Source organism: Plecotus auritus, assembly GCF_963455305.1.
Source record: "Plecotus auritus genome assembly, chromosome: 6".
Taxonomy (NCBI): Eukaryota; Metazoa; Chordata; class Mammalia; order Chiroptera; family Vespertilionidae; genus Plecotus; species Plecotus auritus.
Genome location: NC_137773.1, coordinates 3,253,997 through 3,275,817, shown reverse-complemented (window position 1 = coordinate 3,275,817; position 21,821 = coordinate 3,253,997). Strand labels below are relative to the sequence as shown.

At 44.1% G+C, this 21,821-nt stretch overlaps 1 protein-coding gene and 1 pseudogene across 2 annotated transcripts in view; both read left to right on the top strand.

Moving 5' to 3' along the window:
- Positions 1-1,729: 1,729 nt before the first annotated feature.
- The window catches only part of USP42 (ubiquitin specific peptidase 42), a 36,200-nt gene continuing 16,108 nt past the window's right edge, over positions 1,730-21,821 (top strand). Inside the window, exons 1-8 of the mRNA XM_080676348.1 lie at positions 1,730-1,850; positions 5,973-6,222; positions 7,496-7,696; positions 17,495-17,605; positions 19,133-19,235; positions 19,402-19,469; positions 20,437-20,507; positions 21,453-21,535. Of these exons, the coding sequence (XP_080532474.1) occupies positions 5,982-6,222; positions 7,496-7,696; positions 17,495-17,605; positions 19,133-19,235; positions 19,402-19,469; positions 20,437-20,507; positions 21,453-21,535 (878 nt within the window). The 5' untranslated portion in view covers positions 1,730-1,850; positions 5,973-5,981. The remainder of the gene's footprint in view (positions 1,851-5,972; positions 6,223-7,495; positions 7,697-17,494; positions 17,606-19,132; positions 19,236-19,401; positions 19,470-20,436; positions 20,508-21,452; positions 21,536-21,821) is intronic.
- On the top strand, positions 13,655-16,133 carry LOC308252451 (ferritin light chain-like; annotated as a pseudogene). The gene is made up of 2 exons: positions 13,655-14,199; positions 16,103-16,133. The product of its transcript is annotated as a ferritin light chain-like (transcript).

Genomic DNA, 21,821 nt, shown 5'->3' with positions numbered 1-21,821 from the left:
AGGAAATTAGAAGCCAAACTTTTTCAATGTGAAGCATTAGAAAGGAAGGATTTTGAAATACCACAAAGCTCAGGTGAATGTTAAGGATTTGGCTCTTTGATTCCTTCTCATTCTGTATTTAATCATCTGAAAGTCATTGGGAAAAGGCAAGCAAATTACTGAGTCCACCCCTATGGCTGGCCTGTTCTTACAAATCTCGCTCCCTCTAAACATCAACATGAGAGAGAGACATCCATTCCTTGCCTCTCCGTCACACCCTGACGGGGAGGTGGGACTTGAACCCGGGACCCTTAGGTCTGAGCAAAACCGGCCAGGGCCTTACAAGTCTCTTAACGGTGTTGAAAGGGCCATGGGGGCGAAGTCCCGTAACTAATCAACGTTATTCATCAGAAGGTCAGTTTTGCTGTTAATTTTGAAAGTGGGCATTGAATTTGGGAGGTTTGAAACCCACCTTTTCCTTTTTTAGTTTCCTCGAAATATTTCAGGGTTCTGCTCCACACACACAACTGATATTTTATCACGTTAGTGATTTCTTTTCATAATAATAGTGAAATAAGGGCTACCATAAAAAGATTTATGCAATCTGTAGTAAGATTCTGATGGGGGACTCATGCAGGGTTTCGTGGGGGAGGCCCAAGGTGGGGTTTCTATAAGCAAATGTCGGAATGGGGTGTTTGTAGGGGGAAAAAAAAGTCTGTAACTGGAGGCTTCCCCGCCAGGCGAAGGAATTTTAGACTTTTTTTGTGGGCCAAGCAAGTGGCTGCAGGCTCTGAGGGGTTGAGCCACATCTGACCTGCGCTTCTGAAGGATCGTCCTGCGGTAGGAGGGTTGAAAGGGAGGGGAGAGACTAGAAGGGAAGCGCCGGAAAGAATGTGGGAATGGGCGTGGGGAAAGGTCGCCTGGGGGCAGGAGGGGCAGGATCGCAGCCCCTGGGCAGGTGTGACTTGGTGATAAGGGATTAGGCATGTGAGGAGGGAGCCAGAGGGACTCGGGGTAGAGGAGGTGAGTGCCACGTCCCTAATTAAAGCAGGGACCCCAAAGGCAGGAGCAAGGTCGTGGCGGAGGAGAGATGCAGGGATGAACCACTTCGTTCTCCGCTGCACTCGCGGTGGAGGCACCCATAAGTCGCAAGTGGGATGGACCTGGCACTCGGGGGTTGCGCTGGATTAGTTGCCCCCAAAGACCGTGGAATGCTCGGACCCGAGATGAACTCGTGCCGGCAGGGCCCGGCCTTGTCTGGACGCAGGTACCATATCCGCCGCTTCCCGTAACAGTTGAGTGTGACGGCCGCGGGCGCACCGCTGGGTTCCGGCGTGGCCGCCGTCCTGGCGGAGGAGCGCACGGAGGAGGCTCTCCCGGAGCCGTGGCCGTTTGGCGGCCCGGGTAGCCCGCGCCCAGCGTGCACCCGCGCGGATCGGCCCCGGGCGCAGACACGGAGGGTTGTCTCGGGCCTGCCCTCGGCCCCGCGGACGCCGCCGACCGCTCGGGGGAGGACCTCGCGCGGCCTCGGCCCCGCCAATCAGCGCGCTCCTCGCGGCGCCCGGCGCTGCAGTGACGCGCGCCCGCCTGCGCCCGGGGCGCCCAGGCGACGGCCCCTCCCGCGCTCGCCGGCCCGTTAACTGCGCGCCGCGCCTCTTGCGCGACGGCCCCTGGGCGGCGGCGCGTGCGGACGCAGCCTCGGCGCGCCCCCTGGCGGCCCGGCGGGGCGCGGCGGGCGCGGCGCTGACCCGGAGGCGGCGGCGGCGGTGCCCGGATGGAGGCACGTCATTGTCCCCCGCCGGGCGGCTGGGCTGTGTGCGGCGGCGGCGGCGGCGGCCGAGGGGGATGGAGCGAGCGCCGAGCCGGGTCAGGTAAGCTCCCGCCTCCTTCCCGCCCGCTGCTGGCCAGCGTGGGGCCCGCAGAGCGCTCCGCCCGCCTCCGCCGCGGCTGGCCCGGCCGCCCCTCTGCCGGCGCGGCCCGCCGGGGGCTGGCGCGGCCCCTCGCCCGCCGCCCCCTCCGCCGCCGCGGGCCGCCCGGGACCCTGCCGCGCCGGTGGCAGCGCCGCTACCGCCGGCCGAGCCAGGCCGCTGGGGAGGGGGCGGCGGCCACGGCGGCGGGGCGCCCCGAGAACCGGGCTGCGCCGGGAGGCCGGACCCCCTGGTTGCCATGGACACTGCCCTCCCACCCCCACCCGGCCCCAGTCCGCCCCCTCGGCCCGGGGGCCGGGCCCGGCTGGTGTCTCCGGGGCGGCCTGGCCCGCATGGGTCTGCCCGGGGTGGGCGTGTGCCGGCCGCGAAGCCGGGCGTCCCCTGGCCGCCTGCCGCCCCCCGCGTGGCTGCTGCCTCCCGCCCCCGAGCGCCCCTCGGAGCCCGGGACTCGCCTCCCCGCCCCCATTCCACCCCAAAAGATACAAACTTTTCCTACCCGGGCGCCCCACGGCGGGCCGCCCTCGCGGGGCCGTCCACCTGGCTCCTCCGCCGAGTGTCCGAGTTGCCCACGCCGGCCGCCGGGCTGAGCGGTGCCGAGCGGTGCCGCCGGGGAGAGGGGGGCGGCCCGGCGGTGCGTCCCCCAAAGCGTGTTTCTCTGGGTCGTGTTCTTTATCTTCGGGACAGGAAGAGCCAACTTACCTGGAGGGGTCGGGGAAGGAGGAGGTCAGATTCGGATGTTTGAAGTGAAAATTAGACGGGACAGAAGTTTCTCATTGTAGGACTTTAACCTGGTGATGATGAATGCAGCTGAGATTACTTTGTTGAGTAGCTCTTTCATATGTAGGAAGGCCTTGGGGCTTACTTGTTTATGGGAGAGCACGTTGATTATTTAAAAGTGGAAACACTAAAACAACAGAAAAGCTGGTTGAAAAACTAGTTAACGCCTCTTTTATCAAGGTAACAGCAACATTCTCAGACATTTTAGTGGAGGCTGAAATTTTGTTAAGAGTTGTAAATTTTAAACAATCCTCTTGACATTCATTCAGAGTGCATTGGGCATGGGAATAATCAGTTTCACTTAATTTACCCAAGGTCAGTTTCACTTTCTTTTCTGTCATTGAATCAAGTCTACACTGTTTTGTAAAGGTTTAAGGCTTGGTTGTTTTGCTGTCTTAAAAATAACAAGTCAAGCTGTGTCTTCTGACGGTTGTACAGGAATGTGGATTACATTGTGTATGAAGCAGCAGAGTAACAGTTTCTTTTTAGTGTACTGATATTGCTTCAATGTATGTGGGGTACCTTAATGTTTCAATAGCATATACATACTCAAAATAAAAAAAGAATAGTGCATTCTGGCATTTGGTAGAAATACTAAGGGAGAAATACCATGTAAGAGACTCAGAACATGAAGACTTGCGAATAAAAGAGAGGAAACACACATCCAGCCTGATTCTTATAGTACTTGCTTTTTTTCAAACATGCTTTTGTAACTTCTTGTGTATCGCCAGAACATGTTGAGAGAAATGGTAACTTTTCACTGAAGTAGTTGCGTGAATGTCCTGAGGTTTGTAGCAGTGATGTTGGGAAGCTCTGCTGAGCGCATAGAACGTGCCAGGGTCTGCATCCTCAGGCCTGCACCGCGTTGCTTGGCTTCCAGAAAGGGTCTCTCTCGGGGCTGATGGAATTAGTTGGATGCCCCAGGGTGTCAGGGTAAGAATTCATTGGCGGAATGTACAAATGAAAATGAATGGATGGTTTGGTTCGCTTTCCCAACAGTATAATGCTGTATGGTTATTGATGACCGAGTTGTATGCATTCCTTCTTCTTCTTTTTTTTTTTTTTTTTCATATAAGAACCCCTCCCTCCCCTCAGAAAAGGCAGTTGAGCCAGTAAAATGGTTTTACTTGGTCATTTGTTAATGATTGTCCTGAAAGGATGTCTTTCGGGAAAATCAAGGTTTTTGCTGTTTAACGTCATTGTAAGTAAGCCTTTCTTTCTTTACCTCCTCCTTCCCTTCCTCTTCCTCTTTTGTTTTCTTACTCTTGTCTCCACACTGTTTCAGAATTTCTTTTGACTCTTTGATGAGACAAATGTGAATTTTTTTTTTTTGGATAATATGGCTCAAGTTTTCTTCCTGAATGAAGGTCCAGTACCTTATTTTTCCCCTTTTGTTTTTTTCTTTTTCTCAGTTTCTTAGATTGACTTAAAATTTCAGTTCAGTTTTTATTTTATTAAGATCTAAATAACATCTTCTGTTTTTATGTAAGTGTCCAAAAAGTTTTTTAAGGTTAGACTTTTGGGGGAGATTTAATCATGCCTTTATTTAAACTTATAACAAAATGTGAGGCTTAAAATAAAAACTTCTTATGAGCAGATAGTGCATTGTAACATTTGTTGAGGTGGCATGTACATGGGTATTTATTATCCACTTCCTGTATTGAATACTTTTAAAACAAGTTTTAAAGGCTATTCCAAGTTCGTAGTTTTTCAAGGATTAAATGAGATACTGTATATGAATCACTCAGCACAAACTGGCGCTAAAACAAACACTCGTTATTTCCTATCTCCAGAATTCATTCATTTGTCCAACACCTGTATGGAAAGCTTTCTGTGTGCCAGTCAGGGGGTATCGGGAAGAACTTGATGGAGAGCAGCAGCGAACCTGCTGTGCCGTAGGTGCTGAAGGGCTGCTGTGTGAGTCCGCACAGGGTGCTGGGAGCCTGTAGGATGGGTTTTAACCCAGTTCTTGGGGGAGGAGGTTGTCAAGGAAAGTGTCCCAGAGGAAATGAATTCTAAACTGAGTAGTGGAAGCGTTAAGTGGCTGGAGGTGGAAGGATGGAGAAGAGGTAAAAGGAACAGCATGTGCTGAGACCAGAGAGAGCAGGTGGGAATGGACCTTGGGGGGCGGGGGGGAGGGTGTGTGTGTGTGCAGAGGTTCTTGGCGCAGGCAGTGCCAAGGCTAGGTGTAGGAAGATGTTGTGCTGGGGGCAGTCAGGGCACACCAGATTTGGTTGCTACCTGGCAGTTTCGGAAACGTTCTTAAAAGCAGTCTATTGACAGGTTGGTATAGCCAGAAGGAACCCCAGTCAGGAATGCTGGACCTGGTCCCTAGTCCTAGTGGCTGACTAGTTTGGGTTAGAGCTGGTGTATTTTATAGATCCTGTGAATTCTGTCCAATGTCTCATAGGTCCATTATGAAAATTAAATAAGGTACTGTATAAAAAGTATAAAAGTACTTAATTGTATTGGGCTTCCTTGTAAAAGTCACATATGCCAAATAACTGAGTCTCCAGAAAAATGCTTCAGAGGTGAGACTTCCTATACTTTAAAAAATGCAATGTATTTCAAACAATGTCTTTCGGACTTTATGCTCAAAATTAAAGCTAGATTTTCTCTCTGTGTAGTTGAGACTTTTCCCTGGAGAATTATATATGGATTGAAAATTGAGTCACATGCATTAGTGCATTTCACATTCTAGTTCTAAGCAATTCTAGCTCTAGCTCTAAGAAAGAAAGAGTATAGGTACTTGGTAAAGGTATCAAATTGGAAATTGAGGTGCCTGATTATAAATTGTGACAATTTTAAGAGGCATGGAATAGAATGATAATATGTAATCAAATATTTCATTGAAGGTTTTTTTAAAAAATGTATCTTTATTGATTTCAGAGAGGAAAGGAGAAGGAGAGAGAAATAGAAACATCAGTGATGAAGAGAGTCATTGATCAGCTGCCTCCTGCACTCTCCCCACTGGGGATTGAGTCTGCAACCCAGGCATGTGCCCTTGATCAGAATCGAACCCGGGACCCTTCAGTCTGCAGGCGGATACTCTCCACTGAGCCAAACTGGCTAGGCCCATTGAAAGTTTTATAATTAAAAATTGTTGCTGTGTTCAGAGTAGACAATACTAAATGTCCTGAGGAAAATATTACAAAGTGAAAAATACTGTTACTTTTATGTTTGAAGATAGTCAAACATTACTAGAATAGCTTCCTGAGATCTAATGGTAGAATAAGTAGGTTACTTTCCTGATCTTATGAAAGAAATGTGTGCTTTTGTCTTTTGCAGAGTTGAACAATGACCATAGTTGACAAAGCTTCTGAATCTTCAGACCCTTCAACCTATCAGAATCAGCCTGGCAGTTCCGAGGCAGTCTCACCTGGAGACATGGATGCAGGGTCTGCCAGCTGGGGTGCTGTGTCTTCATTAAATGATGTTTCAAATCACACGCTTTCTTTAGGACCAGTACCTGGTGCTGTAGTGTATTCAAGTTCATCTGTACCTGATAAATCAAAACCATCGCCACAGAAGGATCAAGGTACTTTTTAAAAGATAGAATTACTCCACGAAACTCCTGTATAAATGCTGCCAATGGATTGGTAGTTTTAGAGGGTTCTTATTTTGCACGACATATTGCTGCCTGAGTGGCCAGCCAGTTACATTATGATGGGCTTCATTTTCCTCTGCTGCTTATTCATGATTAACATACGTATCATAACAAGGAAGATTATTTTTAATTACTATGATACTGTAGTTTTTAATTTAATTTAATTTTTTAAAAATATGTTTTCATTGGTTTTTATAGAGAGAGGAAGTGAGAGGGATAGAGAGATGGAAACATTGGTGAAAGAAACATCATTCGGCTGCCTCCTGCATGCCCCCTACTGGGGATAAAGCCCGCAACCCAGGCATGTGCCCTGTCCGGGAATCGCACCAGTGACCTCTTGGTTCATGGTTTGATGCTCAACCACTGTGCCACACTGGCCGGATGATATTTGTAGTTTTTAAATTTCTAATTTGTTGAAGGATAAACTTCATTTTGGTGAGAATTGAAATGAACAAGCATTTTATTAACTTTTCAATTAACTATAGTTCTCTAAGTAGATGTCTGTCTTTTTAAAATTTAAAGATGTTTTTAAAAATACTAGGTGGTGTTTGTTTGTGTTTTAATATATATATATATTTTTTATATATTTTATTGATATTTTACAGAGAGGAAGGGAGAGGGATAGAGAGTTAGAAACATCGATGAGAGAGAAACATCGATCAGCTGCCTCCTGCACGCCTCCCACTGGGGATGTGCCCGCAACCAAGGTACATGCCCTTGACCGGAATCGAACCCGGGACCCTTTAGTCCGCAGGCCGACGCTCTATCCACTGAGCCAAACTGGTTTCGGCTTAATATATTTTTTATTGATTTCAGAGAACAAGGGAGGGTGAGAGAGAGATAGAAACATCAATGATGAGAATCATTGATCGGCTGCCTCTTACACGCCCCCAACTGGGGATCGAGCCCGCAACCCAGGCATGTGCCCTTGACCAGAATCGAACCCGGGACCTTCAGTCCGCAGGCTGACACTATCCGCTGAGCCAAACCAGTTAGGGCATGTTTTTTAAATATATTTTTTTATTGAAGAGACCAAATCATTGAGAGTTCCTCACATTCTGAGTTCTGCCTTTATCCCCTGTCTTCCTGGTTAGCTGGTAATAAGATTTAGAATCTTCAGATTCAGGTTGGATGTGTTGCTGTTTATTTAGCTTCAAAAGCATGCGGAGCTTTGTTACTAAATATTTGTTTCTTACTTTTCTAGCCCTGGGTGATGGCATTGCTCCTCCACAGAAAGTTCTTTTCCCGTCTGAGAAGATTTGTCTGAAGTGGCAACAAACTCACAGAGTTGGAGCTGGGCTCCAGAATTTGGGCAATACTTGCTTCGCCAACGCAGCATTGCAGTGCTTAACGTACACGCCGCCTCTCGCCAATTACATGCTATCGCACGAACACTCCAAGACATGTAAGTCTTCCGTTTTACCTTACATGGGTTTTGTTGTGGTATCTCACCTACTTGCATTTTTTCTCTGAAATGAAAGGGAGGAATTAGCCAAGAATTCTATGATCACGAAGCAGTTGGCTTAATTCTTTTAGAAACCAGGCAGGAAGACGGTAAGATTTGTATTCAGATTGTGTAAGAAGCATTTGGCACCTAATTTGACCTGTGAAGTTATTTTAAAAGAAACATATTTTAGCAGCATTTGGCATGTTTGAACCCTTTGCTGGCTTTCTACACTTGCTAAAAAAATGTGGCATGAATGTTTGCCACCAAGCGGGATTAAAATCCTGCCTCTTCTGGTATCCATCCTGTGTTGTGAGGCTAGATCAGCCGTGGGCAAACTACGGCCCGCGGGCCGGATCCGGCTGTTCTATCCCGTTCTCTTGCTCTCCCCTCCGCTCCTTTACTTTGAGTTTATATTAGTTCACACAAACACTCCACCCATGCTTTTGTTCCGGCCCTCCGGTCCAGTTTAAGAACCCATTGTGGCCCTCGAGTCAAAAAGTTTGCCCACCCCTGATTTAGAACATACCCGTTTTTTTGAGGATTTGGCCTACACAGGTTGTAAATATCCTTCAGCCTTTGTAAATGAAGTCTCCCTGTTCTTCGATCTACATTAAGCTTAGATTTGCATGTGTATGTTCAGGTGGCTGTTCATTAAGTATCAGTGTGAAAAAGCCCTTGGTTTCTTTTTGAATAGTTCTTAATGGAGAACTTGAACTGGTTCTTTTAAAATTGTTTTTTCCCCCCAAAGAGCAAAATAATGCTTGTGAGGAATTTGGAAAGTACAGAAAACTTAAAGAAACCAAAGGAAAATCACCTGGAGCCTCGCTGCCTGGAGTTGTTTGTTATGCCAGAGGGTTTTAAATTACAGAATGGACGTTCTACTTGCCCGCATTGCCTCCCTCTCTAAGTCCATAATTCATTCCCCACAGACAGCTTTCCTATCACTTTGTGCTTAATGAAAGTAGGGTGTGGATGAAAACCTAGCCCTGGCACCTGGACAGCAAGAGAGACGGCCGAGACAAAAATTCAGAAGCTCCCGTTGTCCACAGTTAGGTGCTGCCTGTTTTTCATGCTATTGACGGTTTCTCTCTTCTCTGTTTTCCCTACTTTATTGACGTACTAGAGGCCTGATGCACGAAAATTTGTGCAGGAGTAGGCCTTCCTTCCCCCAGCTGCCGGCACCGGCTTCCCTCTGGCACCTGGGACCTGGGCTGGCTTCCCTCCGGCCCCTGCTTCGTCAGCAAGGATGTCCAGAAGATGTCTGGTCTAATTAGCATATTACCCTTTTATTATTATAGATTATAGATAATTGATATATAATAAAGTGCACATATTTAAAATACACAATTTGGTGCATTTTGGATTTGTATATACCCATGGAACTATCACCACAATTAAAATAATGCACCTAGCCTGTGTGGCTCAGAGGTTGAACCAGGAGGTGATGGTTCGATTCCCAGTCAGGGCATATGTGTGGGCTCGATCCCCAGTGTGGGGCATGCAGGAGGCAACCAGTCAGTGATTTCTCTCTCATCATTGATGTTTCTCTCTTTCCCTCTCCCTTCCTCTCTGAAGTCAATAAAATTATATTAAAAAAGATGATGCACCTTTTCACCACCCCCTAAAGTTTCCCATTGCTCCTTTGAAGTTGCTCCCTTTTGCCCTTTCCTACCCTTCATCCCCTCCATCCCAGGAAACCACTGATATGCTTTCTGTCTACTAGAGATTAGATTGTATTTTCTAGAATGTCATATAAGTGGAATTGTATACAGTATATGTTCTCATATTTCCTGGTCTCTTTCACTCAGCACAATTATTTCTATATTCATGTTGTTGCATGTATCAATAATTAATATTTATTGCTAAGTAGTATTCCACTGTATGGATGTACCACAGTTTGTTTCTTCATTCACCTATTTTTTTTTTAAGTTTTTAAAAAAATATATTTTATTGATTTTTTACAGAGAGGAAGGGAGAGGGATAGAGAGTTAGAAACATCGATGAGAGAGAAACATCAACCAGCTGCCTCCTGCACACCCCCTACTGGGGATATGCCCGCAACCAAGGTACATGCCCTTGACCGGAATCGAACCTGGGACCTATCAGTCTGCAGGCCAATGCTCTATCCACTGAGCCAAACCAGTCAGGGCTTCATTCACCTATTGATGGACATTTGGGTTATTTTCCATTTTGGGCCATCATGAGTTCAGCTGCTATGACCATTTGTAAACAAGTCTTCATAGGACATGTTTTCATTTCTCTTGGATAAATATCTAGGAGTGGGATGGCTTGGTCCCATAGTATGTCTGTGTTTAATTTTAAGATACTTTCAAACTGTTTCCCAAAGGGATTGTGGTATTTTACATTCCACCAGCAGTGAAGGAAAATTTCATGTTGCTCAGTACCTCGCCTAATACTTGGTGTGACCTTTCCAATTTTTGCCATTCTAATAGGTGTGTTGTCCAGTAATACCTTACTTGTAGCTTTAATTTGCACTTTCCTAATGAATAATGTTGAACATCTTACCACATGGTTATTTTCCATCCATGTATTTGCTTTGCTGAAACACCTGTTCATATCTTTTGCCCGATTTAAAATTGGATTCTTTTCTAATTGTTGAATTTTGAGAGTTCTTTATAGTTCCTGGATAGAATCTCATTATCAGATACGTAATTTGCAAATATTATCTCCCAATCTGGAGAAACGTATTCTCTTCACACTGACTTTAGAAGAGCATGTTTTTAGGTTTGAAGAATTCCACCTCATTCTTTTTATCAGTTATTGTTTAGGTGTTGTATTAAGAAATCTGCTTAACCAGAGGTCACAAAGATATCCTCTATATTTTCTTTTTTATTTAAATACTAGTGGCCCGGTGCATGAAATTCGTGTATGGAGGTGGTATTCCTCAGCCTGGCCTGCACCCTCTCCAATCTGGGACCCCTTGGGGGACGTCCAACTGCTGGTTTAGGCTAAACCGGCAGTCGGACATCCCTCTTGCAGTCCGGGACTGCTGGCTCCTAACCGCTCACCTGCCTGCCTGCCTGATCGGCCCTAACCACTCTGCCTGCCGGTCTGCTCATCCCCAACTGCCTCCCCACCGACCTTCTCACCCCCAACTGCCCCCCTTTGCTGGCCTGATCACCCCCAACTGCCACCCTGCCGGCCTGCTTACCCCCAACTGGCCCCCCCTGCTGGCCTCCTCGCCCCCGACTGCCCCCCCCCCATCGGCCTGATCACCCCCAACTGCCCTCCCCTCGGCCTGATCGCCCCTAACCACCTCTGCCTCAGTCCAGCCACCATGGCTTTGGAAGAACATCTGGAAGGTCTCCCGGTCTAATTAGCATATTACCCTTTTATTAGTATAGATATTTTTATTGACTTCAGAGAGGAAGGAAGAGGAAGAGAGAGAAACATCAATGATGAGAGAGAATCATTGATTGGTTGCCTCTTGCATGTGCCCCTACTGGGGATCGAGCCCATAACCCAGGCATGTGCCCTTGACCAGAATCAAACCTGGGATCCGTCAGTCCACAGGTTCTATCCACTGAGCCAAACTGGCTAGGGCTCCTCTGTATTTTCTTTTAGAAGTTTTATAGTTGTTGTTTTTTTAATATATTTTTATTGATTTCAGAGATGAAGGGAGAGGGAGAGATAGAAACATCAATGATGAGAGAGAATCATTGATTGACTGCTCCTGCACGCCCCCTACTGGGGATTGAGCCTGCAGCTGGGCATGTGCCTTTGACTGGAATCGAACCAGGGACCCTTCAGTCCACAGGCCGACACTCTAGCCACTGAGCCAAGCCAGCTAGGGCTAGAAGTTTTATAGTTTTACAATTATCCATTTTGAGTTGATTTTTGTTTATGTTGTAAAGAATGGATCGAAGTTCATATTTTTTAATATGGATATCCAGTTGTTCCAGCACTGTTTGTTCGAAATATAGTCCTTTCTCTACTGATTTGCCTTTTCACTTTTGTCAAAAGTCACTTGATCATATACATATGACTCTATTTCTGAACTCTCTATTCTGTTACATTGATCCATTATTTATTTTGACACAATAACAGTGTCTTGATTACTGTATATTTTAAGCTTTGAAATTGGGTAAGTCCTCCAACTTTGTTCTTCTTTTTCGAAGTTGTTTTGGCCATGCTTGGTTCTTCGCATTTCCAAATGAATTTTTGAACCACTTTGTCAATTTCTACAAAAAAGCTTTCTGGAATTTTGATTGGGGTCATGTTGAATCTATAAATCAAGCATGTCAAACTCAAAGGCTAACATGGGCCAAATAAGGTTTAAGTTTATGTGGGCTGCAAAAAACCAAAAGCTTCAATTTTCATAGAAACATAGGTTTATTTCGATAGAGACATACTGAATACAAAGGGCTGAAATAAATGAGTAATTGTTAACAAAATAATAGAACATTTTAATAAAAGTTAATACTTTTTCTTGAACATTAACTTACCAGACACTGAATAACTGCACAGATTAAGCTTAACACAAATAAACCTATTTTTCTTGTTCTCGGAAAGCGAAATATTCCCTGTTGCGCACACCAAACAAGTCAGTACAGGACTAATGACGTGGCAACTGGCTGCTAAAATATTCGCTGCTGGTATTAGTGGAGAGAAATGGTGCACCTGTGCATAAGGGAAATGAATGCAACACGGTTATAGTAATCCGTCATTAGCGAATGTTGTAGTTTGTTATTAATAATTATGTATAACAGGATATTGTAAAAATTAAGTTAAAAATTTTTTATTAAAACGTTTCTTACATATCATTATATTGGCTGGGACACAAAAATATTCGTTCTGGGCCACGTGTTTGACACGCTTGCTATAAATCAATTTGGGATAAGTTGACATCTAAACAATACTGTCTTCCGACCCGCAGACAAGGTATGCTCCATTTATTTAGGTGATCTTTAATTTTTCTTAGCAATGTTGTATATAATGTACACATTTTAAATCAGATTTATTCCTAAGTATTTTATTTTTTGAAAGTTGTTATAAATGGTAATAGTTTTTAAATTTCAGTTCTGATTGTTTATATTGCTAGAATATAGAAATGCAATTGATTTTTGGATATTGATCGTATATACTGCAGTTTTGCTAAACTCACTTATTTTTATTTTTTTAAAATCTCTTTCATTCTTTTTTTGGTCCAAATATATTTTTATTGATTTCAGAGAGAAAGAGAAAGAGAGAGGGAGAGAGAGATGGAAACATCAGTGATGATAGAGAATCACTGATCAGCTGCCTCCTGCATGTCCCATACTGAGGATCAAGCCACAACCTGGGCATGTGCCCCGCCAGAGACTCGAACGGAACAGTGACCTCCAGGTTCATAGGTCGAAACTCAACCACTGAGCCACACCTGCCGGGCTAATTCCAGTAGTGTTTTGAAGAAGGATTCCTTAAGATTTTATAGAGAGACGGTCATGTGGTCTGTGAATAAGGAAAACTGTACTTCACTTCTAGATGCACTCAAAAACATTATAAATAAATCCAATTACAATAATTTAAAACATTCAAGTAACCCACAGGAAGGCAGGGGTAAGAAAACAAATGAGAAACAGAAAGAACAAACAAAAAGCAAAATATAAATTGTCAGACTTAACTTCTGATACATCCATAATCATCTTAAATACAAACGTTCTAAAAATGCCCCAAAGGCCCGGATTAAGAAAGTAGATTTAAAAACATGACTCGTACAAGAATCAACGGGCAGTGCCCTTGGTCCTGGATCCGTCTCTTGCTTCAACAGTGTTTGGACGGAACAGACCCAGGGGCGCCCCTTCTTCCAGCCTCCGGCACTCTCCTGCGTCTCCTCCAGTCCCCACCTCAGAACCACCTGCAGGACCAGCCATCACACCGGGGTTTCCTACCTTAACTCCTTGTTGCCGAACAGCCATGAGCTCCCAAATTTGTCAGAATTATTCACGGAGGTGGAGGCTGCGGTCAGCCGCCTGGCCAACCCGCATCTGCGGGCCTCCGGAACCTCCTCTTTCTCGGCTACTATTTCGACCGTGATGATGTGGCTCTGGAGGGTGGGGGCCGCTTCTTCGAGAGTTGGCAGAGGAGCATGAGGGCGCTGAGCATCTCTTAAAGTTGCAAAACAAGCATGGCGGCCGCATCCTCTCCCAGGACGTGCAGAAACCTTCCCAGGGTGAGTGGGCAAAACTCGGGCCGCCGTGGCAGCCGCCTGGCCTCGGAGAGGCACCTGTCCCGGCCCTTGGGGAGCTGCAGGCCCTGCTCCCACCCGTGCAGCCCCTCCGCTCTGTGACTTTCTGGAGAGCCACTTCCTGGATGAGGAGGTGAAACTCATCAAGAAGATGGGCGACCACCTGACTCACCTCCGCAGCTGCGGGCCCCCAGGCTGGGCTGGGCCAGTGTCTCTCCGAAAGGCTCACCCTCAAGCACAGCGAGGAGCTTTGGAGCCCAGAGGCTTTTCAGAGGCCCCCCTGCTTCCCCTGGTGTCTCTGGCTTTTACCTGAGCCTCTTCCCGAAACTACTAGCCATTCTTTATCCACCCCGGAGCCCTCTCCCATGCATTGGATCAGATGAAACAAAGCTTTTTGCAGAAAAAAAAAAAAAAAAGAAGCAATAGCCATGGCTGGTGTTCCTTAGTGGTTAGAGCATTGGCCTGCGCACTGCAGGGTCCCAGGTTCTATTCCTGGTCAAGGGCAACATCCCTGGGTTGCAGGTTTGATCCCCAGGCCTTGTTGGGGGTGTGTGGGAGGCAACCAATCGAAGTATCTCTCTCACATCGATGTTTCTCTCTCTCTCTCTCTCTCCCTCCTTCTCTCTCCCCCCCGCCCCCGTCTTGCCCGCCCTCCCTTCCACTCTCTTTAAAAATCAATGGGAAAAATGTTCTCAGGTGAGGATTAACAACAATAAAAATCAACCAATGAATGCATAAATAAGTGGGTCAACAAATCAGTGTTTCCTTCTCCCCTTCCACTTTCTTTCTAAACTCTATAATAATAAAAGCGTAATATGCTAATTAGACAGGACATCCTTACGTGTCCGGGGCTGCAAGGGAAGTCTGGGTGCCTGCGGTGGCCGGAGGGACCCCGGACCCCGGGTGCCTGCTGGCAGCCAGAGGGAAGCCAGTGCGCAGCCGGGGGAAGGAAGGCCCACTCTTGCGTGAATTTCCTGTATCCAGCCTCTAGTGAATGAACAAAAAGATAAAAATAAGTTTTTTGATCACTGTTTTCAGCAATTTGGTCATTTGTGTTGATTTTGTGTTTCTTCTGTTTAGGGTTTGTTGGGCTCTTACATTTGTGGTTACTGTTTCAAATCTGTGTACCTTTCAGTTATTGAAACACTTAATTTTTATATTTAACATAAAGTCAACGTTTTTTGGCATTCAGTTCTGTGAATTCTAACACGGGTATAGATTCTTGTAACCACCAGTTCAAGTCAGGACACAAAACCATTCCATCACTGTAAAGACTCCCTTATGTTGTACCTTTGTAGACAATCATCGTTTCTTTTTTTTAAATATATTTTTAATGATTTCAGAGAGAAAGGGAGAGGGAGAGAGAAAGAGAAACATCAATGATGAAAGAGCATTGATCGGCTGCCTCCTGCAAGTCCCCTCTTCAGTCCACAGGCAGACGCTCTATCCACTGAGCCACACCAGCTAAGGCAACAATCATTTCTTGAAAGACTTCATTTACATGTGTATTAGGGACAACTTGATGTAGTCCCACTGCTCAATGATGCTATGCTTATGTTTTCTGTTGTTTTGAGTTTTTGTTTTCTCTGTGTTTCATTATGGATAATTTATACTGCTCAGTCCAATCTGTTATTAATCCTACCTTGTGTATTTTTATCTCAGAAATTTTGCTTTTCAGTTCTAAAGTACAAATGGGCCGGTTTCCTTATCTGTTCTTAACATGCTCTTGCTTTTTCTCTGCCTCCTTGAACATATAAATATGTGTATAATGTCTTTCTAAAGGTCCTTGTCCTTTGATTCTACTGAGTGTCATTTCTGGGTCTGTTTATGTTTATTTCTTCTTGTTCTTGGTCATTCCTGCTTTTTTACATTGTTCTCTTAGTTTAGAATTTTACGTTGTTGGGTGCTAGATTATTAAAATTATATTATTTCTAAAAATAAAAAATATTCCTATAAGTATGTTTTAGCTTTGTTCAGGGACACAGTTATGTTAATTGGAAATAGATTGGGTTCTTTTGAGACTTTTAAAACTTTGTGAGGCAGGTTCTGAGCAGCCTTTAGTTTCAGAAAGTGTTTCTCAGCCTCAGCACTGGGGCCTTTGGGACCAGGTAGTTCCTTGTTGGGGGCTGTCCTGCGCTTTGCTGGATGCTAGCAGCACTGTGGCCTCTACCCACTAGATGCCAGCAGCACCACATCGTCATGAGCTAAGAGTGTTTTCACCCTTTAAAAAGCTGTAGAGCTCTAGCCGGTTTGGCTCAGTGAATAGAGCGTTGGCCTGCGGACTGAAGGGCCCCGGGTTCAATTTTGGTCAAGGGCTTGATCCCCAATAGGTGGCGTGCAGGAGGCAGCCAATCAATGATTCTCTCTCATCATTGATGCTTCTCTCTCTCTCCCTCTCCCTTCCTCTCTGAAATCAATAAAAATAAGTAAGGCCCTGGCCGGGTAGCTCAGTTGGTTAGAGCATCATCCCAATATGCCAAGGTTGTGGGTTCGATCCACAGTCAGAGCACATACAAAAATCAACCAATGAATGCACAAATAAGTGGAACAACAAATCCATGTGTGTGTGTGTCTCTCTCTGTTGCAAATCAATAAATAAAATATTAAAAATAGCCCTAACTGGTTTGGCTCAGTAGATAGAGCATCAGCCTGCGGACTGAAAGGTCCCAGGTTCGATTCCGGTCAAGGGCATGTACCTTGGTTGTGGGCACATCCCCAGTAGGAGGTGTGCAGGAGGCAGGTGATCAATGTTTCTCCCTCATCGATGTTTCTAACTCTCTATCCCTCTCCCTTTCTCTCTGTAAAAAATCAATACAAAATATATTTAAAAAAATAAATAAGTAAAATAAATAAATAAAAAGTTGCAGAAAGAAAAAAAAAAAAAAAAAAAGCAGCAATGAGACCACCGTATGTGGCCAAAAAAGCCAAATATTTATAGAGAGATTTCCAATCCCCAGTATGGGAGAGATTCTTTTCTTGTTTGAGACGAATGGTAGTGTGCAAAAAATATCATTTTTCCAGTATAGAGAGTAATTAACACAGGCCTTGAAATTAGAGTATGATTTGATTGTTATGTGTCTGCCACTTAATAACTATTTGACATTGGGAAAAATTATTTTTAATCCTCACCCAAGGATATGTTTTTATTGATTTTTAGAGAGAGAGAAACATCGATGTGAGAAAGAAACATAGATCGTTCTCCTCCCGTACGTGCCCTGACCAGGACTCGAATCCAAAACCTGGGTATGTGCCCTGACTGGGAATCGAACCCGGAACCTTTTGGTATATGGGACGACGCTCCACCCAACTGAGCCACCCAGCCAGGGCATGACATTGGGCAAGTTTTTAACTCTGAACTTCAGTTTCCTCTCTTGTAAAAGAGTCAGTACATACTTATCAGTTAGGGTTTGGGAGAATTAAGTGACAGTGGACAAAAGCACATGGCTCAGTGCATGACACACGATAGCTGTTACTATTATTTATGTCAGGAGTGTCTCTATAGTATCTCTTGATGTGTATGTAGAGTCCTATTTCACTGATTTGGAGGATTATTATCTCTTATCTTTCAGGTCATGCAGAAGGATTTTGTATGATGTGTACAATGCAAGCACATATCACCCAGGCACTCAGTAATCCTGGGGATGTTATTAAACCAATGTTTGTCATTAATGAGATGCGGCGTAAGTATCATTAATAGTTGTTTATATTAGTATTTATTAGCTAATTGGTCTTAATGGCCTACCTGATAAAAGATGAGCCTGTTGTTTATTATAAAAACAAGCAAACATATTTTATCATACATGGAGATACCTTTAATAACACTCTTTTAGTCAGACATTTACTACCTAAACAGATTTTGAAACCTTGCAAAAGATAGCAATATAAAAAGAAAATAGTACTCAGATCAATGTAAACAAATGAAAAAAATTTTAACTCAATTTGTTAATAAAATCATTGATAATTTTAAATGAGTTTTCCCCCAGATATTTGGATTTTTATGCTGAGTAGTACTGACTCTAATGTTGTCCCACATGTTTCTTTAAATTGGTTTGAATTAGTTACGCTCTACAGAGTGACAGTAATTGCCAAAATAAAGTTAATTACACTTTTAAAGAAAGATTTATACTCCTACCTTAGCAAATTTGTGGATAAATTTTATTTTTTCTATTTAACTTTTAAATGACTTTTAAATCTTTCTCTTGCATTGTAATGATACAAAATTTTTTTATGCACTTTGTGTGGGTGTTTTTGCAATAAACTTTTACATCATCTTAATTAGGTTGGAATAAAAAATGCGTGCAAATTTTAAAAAACCTAATTCTTAATCTGATACCTAGCTAGATAATTACAGGGGTGGATAATCATTCAGTTACAAATATTTACAATGTAAACATTTTTTAAACATCATTGGATTCTGGCAAAATTTTAGCTGAGGATGATTTTTTTGTTTTTTAATATATAATAAATAAATATATATAAGGCATGATTAACACTTTTCAACCTAAATCTTTAAGAAAATGTAATTTCTGTGTGTTTGTGTGTACTTACATCCATGAATATACACATATACACACACACCCACACACATACATGGTTTAATTATGAAATTGCCATTTTTGTAGGTCAGAGCTGCTAGAATATTGGCAGTTCATGACTTAAGCTAATATATATTAATATATTCATGCATATAAAATTCTGCATATGAAGTTTTATTTATACTTTTGCTTAGATTTTTTTTATTATGCAATTTTGTCTTGCAACTGTTTGTTCATTTAGAAATAGGACTGATGTGCTACTGAGATATAATATATAGGTTATGAGGATAGAATTTAGATAGGTTTCGACATTGACGTTCTGCATGGATTCTCGTAGAGAGATTAGCACCAAATTTAAGATGTGTGTAGTAACGTAACATTGTGGACAAATTTTGAGGCAATAGAGCCAAAGTTGGATTTATTCAAGTACAACTTGATTAACTCGCTAAAGCCATGGATAGCATCTCCGTGCCTCCCCCCTGGGCTCGCAAACTCTAGTCCATGTGGACTTTTAATGGTCGAACTGTTTCTCCTCAGAATAGCTGGAGTTAGTGCTGTTTGCCCATAAAATGATCATCAGGTGTTTTCTAACATATTGTCGTAAGATAGAACTTCTGGGGGTTACAGCTGGGCCTATTATGTGATGATAAAGCTTTATCTTAAACTTTATAGGTATAGCTAGGCACTTCCGTTTTGGAAACCAAGAAGATGCCCATGAATTCCTTCAATACACTGTTGATGCTATGCAGAAAGCGTGCTTGAACGGCAGCAATAAGTAAGTACCGCAGCACCGCAGTCATTCCTCCCGGCCGCCACGAGTATGACGTCCCCTTAGTCCGTCTGAATTCTTGTTCTTCTGTAGATGTGTGTGCTTTTGCGATCTCATGTGGCATCTGTAATTTCTGTAGAACTCTTCTCTCACATCACCGTCTGTTTTTCAGATTAGACAGACACACCCAGGCTACCACGCTTGTTTGTCAGATATTTGGAGGATACCTAAGATCTAGAGGTAAACTTTCATTTAAAACTTTCATTTAAAGTGGCCTTGGCCAGTGTGGCTCAGTTGGTTGGAGTGTCATCCTGGGCAGCCCGTGCATTGGAAGGTCGCAGGTTTGAGACCCAGTCACGGCACATATCTAGATTGCAGGTTCAATCCTTGATTGGCAACCGATCTATGTTTCTCTCTCACATTGATGTTTCTCTCTTTCCCTCTCCCTTCCTCTTTCTCTCCCAATTCAATAAAAACATATCCTCAGGAGAGAATTAAGAAATAAAAAGAATTTTTAAAAAAGTTGATAAGATGATCCATGCGTATGGTTTAAAAAAAGCGAACTGTAGAAAGGATTAAGAAGGGAAAGTGTGTCCTCCATCCAGCCCAGACTTCCGTCCCCCCTTCTCAGAGACAGTCCCGTGCTAGCTTCTAGTGTCCTTCAGTAGCTTCCTGTGCGTGAAAGGACGGAGCATGTTAGATAGAGCCTTTCAGGTTTCTCCTAACATTAGAAGGTGTTTACACTCCAGCACACAGAGGTCTGACATCGTCTTTCACAGTTGCGTTGTTTTCCATTGATCCCCTATCAGGGAGTACTCAGGTCACTTCCAAGTTTTTAAATGGTCGTCAGTGCTCATGAACATCCTTGTGCACATGCCTTATGTCCATGTAAAAGTGTACATTAGGGTGAATTCTCAGCATTAGAATTTCTGCATAAAAGGCTGGTATGTGATGTAACACTGCCATATCATCCTTCCAAGAGGTTGTACCAGCTTACATTCCAACCAACCGTGTGCGTGGGCCAAATGCATGGCACGTTGACTCACACTGTGTAGTAGTATTAACGTTTTTTGCCCAATCTGATAGGAGAACTGTACCTTGTTTTAATTTTTTACTTGTAATAGTATTTTTGTGTTCAGTCATCTTAACAGTTGGGATGCCATAATGATTACACTCTGCTTATCTTTGCATTTTGTCTTTATTTCAGTCAAATGTTTAAATTGCAAAGGCGTTTCAGATACTTTTGACCCGTATCTCGATATAACACTGGAGATCAAGGTAAGCTGGATCATTGCTGTGACAGTGAAGTTTAAAAACCAGATAGACGTGACATAGCTTCCTGTATTTGTAGTTCACTTACAGCTAAGACTGACTTGTTAGAGAACATGAATTTAAAATTTTACTATGCCAAGACTTACGTACAGGTGATTATTTGAACTTTGTAGTCAGCATTATAATCTTAAAACACCTAATTTTTTTATTACCTTTTCATGTTTCACTACTTAATCTTAATAAAATCAGATCCTGATAACTATTTTAGCCAAAGTAGATGGTGGTTATTATTTAGAAATTGTTTTGTTTCCTGCCTTTTCTAAACTCTTATTTTTTTTTGTTATTCTTAAGATTTATTTTTTTCTGATTTCAAATGTAATATGAGTTTGTGATAAAATGAGAAATACTGCAGATATATATGATCCATCCTGCAGAATGAGCTGTTCTGTCACTCTGATACAGACTGTCCCAGAGTGTTACTTACTCTTTCCACGAATGGGGTCACATCTGAGCTCCAACCACTTGCTGTTTTGCTTTCCCTCTGCTTGGCGTTTCTGTGATGGTCCAGTGAGTGGATAGACCAGTTTACATGCCTGATTCCAAGCTGGTAGATATGTGGTTTGTTTCCACTTTTAGACTATTTTAAAGAATGCTTCAGCCAGCAGCCTCTGTACATATTTTTGTTCACTTTAATCTGATCATTTTTTAATGGGAGGGGAAATAACTTGATGTGTCCACATATAAAAATGAATGCCATAGGAAAAGAACATTTCCTTTTTTAAAAAATTGATTTGAGAAAGGAAGAGAGAGATAACATGGATCGGCTGCCTTCTGCACGGCCCCTCCTGGGGAGTGAGCCCACAACCCGGGCCTGTGCCCTGACCAGGAATCAACCAGTGACTTCTCGGTTCAGGGCTGCGAGAGGTGACGCGTGCTGCCTTCTCTCCCCAGGCTGCTCAGAGTGTGAACAAGGCGCTGGAGCAGTTCGTGAAGCCCGAGCAGCTGGACGGCGAGAACTCGTACAAGTGCAGCAAGTACGACAGGGTGCTGCGGGGTGGGAAAGGTCCCTTAGCCGCCGATGCCATCGGGGAGACCCTGCGTCTCTGTCCTCCGGGGCCAGGGCGTGTCCTCTAGAGGAGATGTGGGCCTCCCTGCTGGGGGGGGGGGGGGGTGCAGGGAGAGCAGAGGTAAGCCCGCCTGCGAGGGCGGTGCGCCTGGGTGACGTCTGCCCAGCAGCAGCGTTTTCGTCCACTGTCTGTTGTAAAGGGTGGGCTGGAGGGCAGCCACTTGCTCCTTGGATCTTCTCCATGGCTCTTCCCT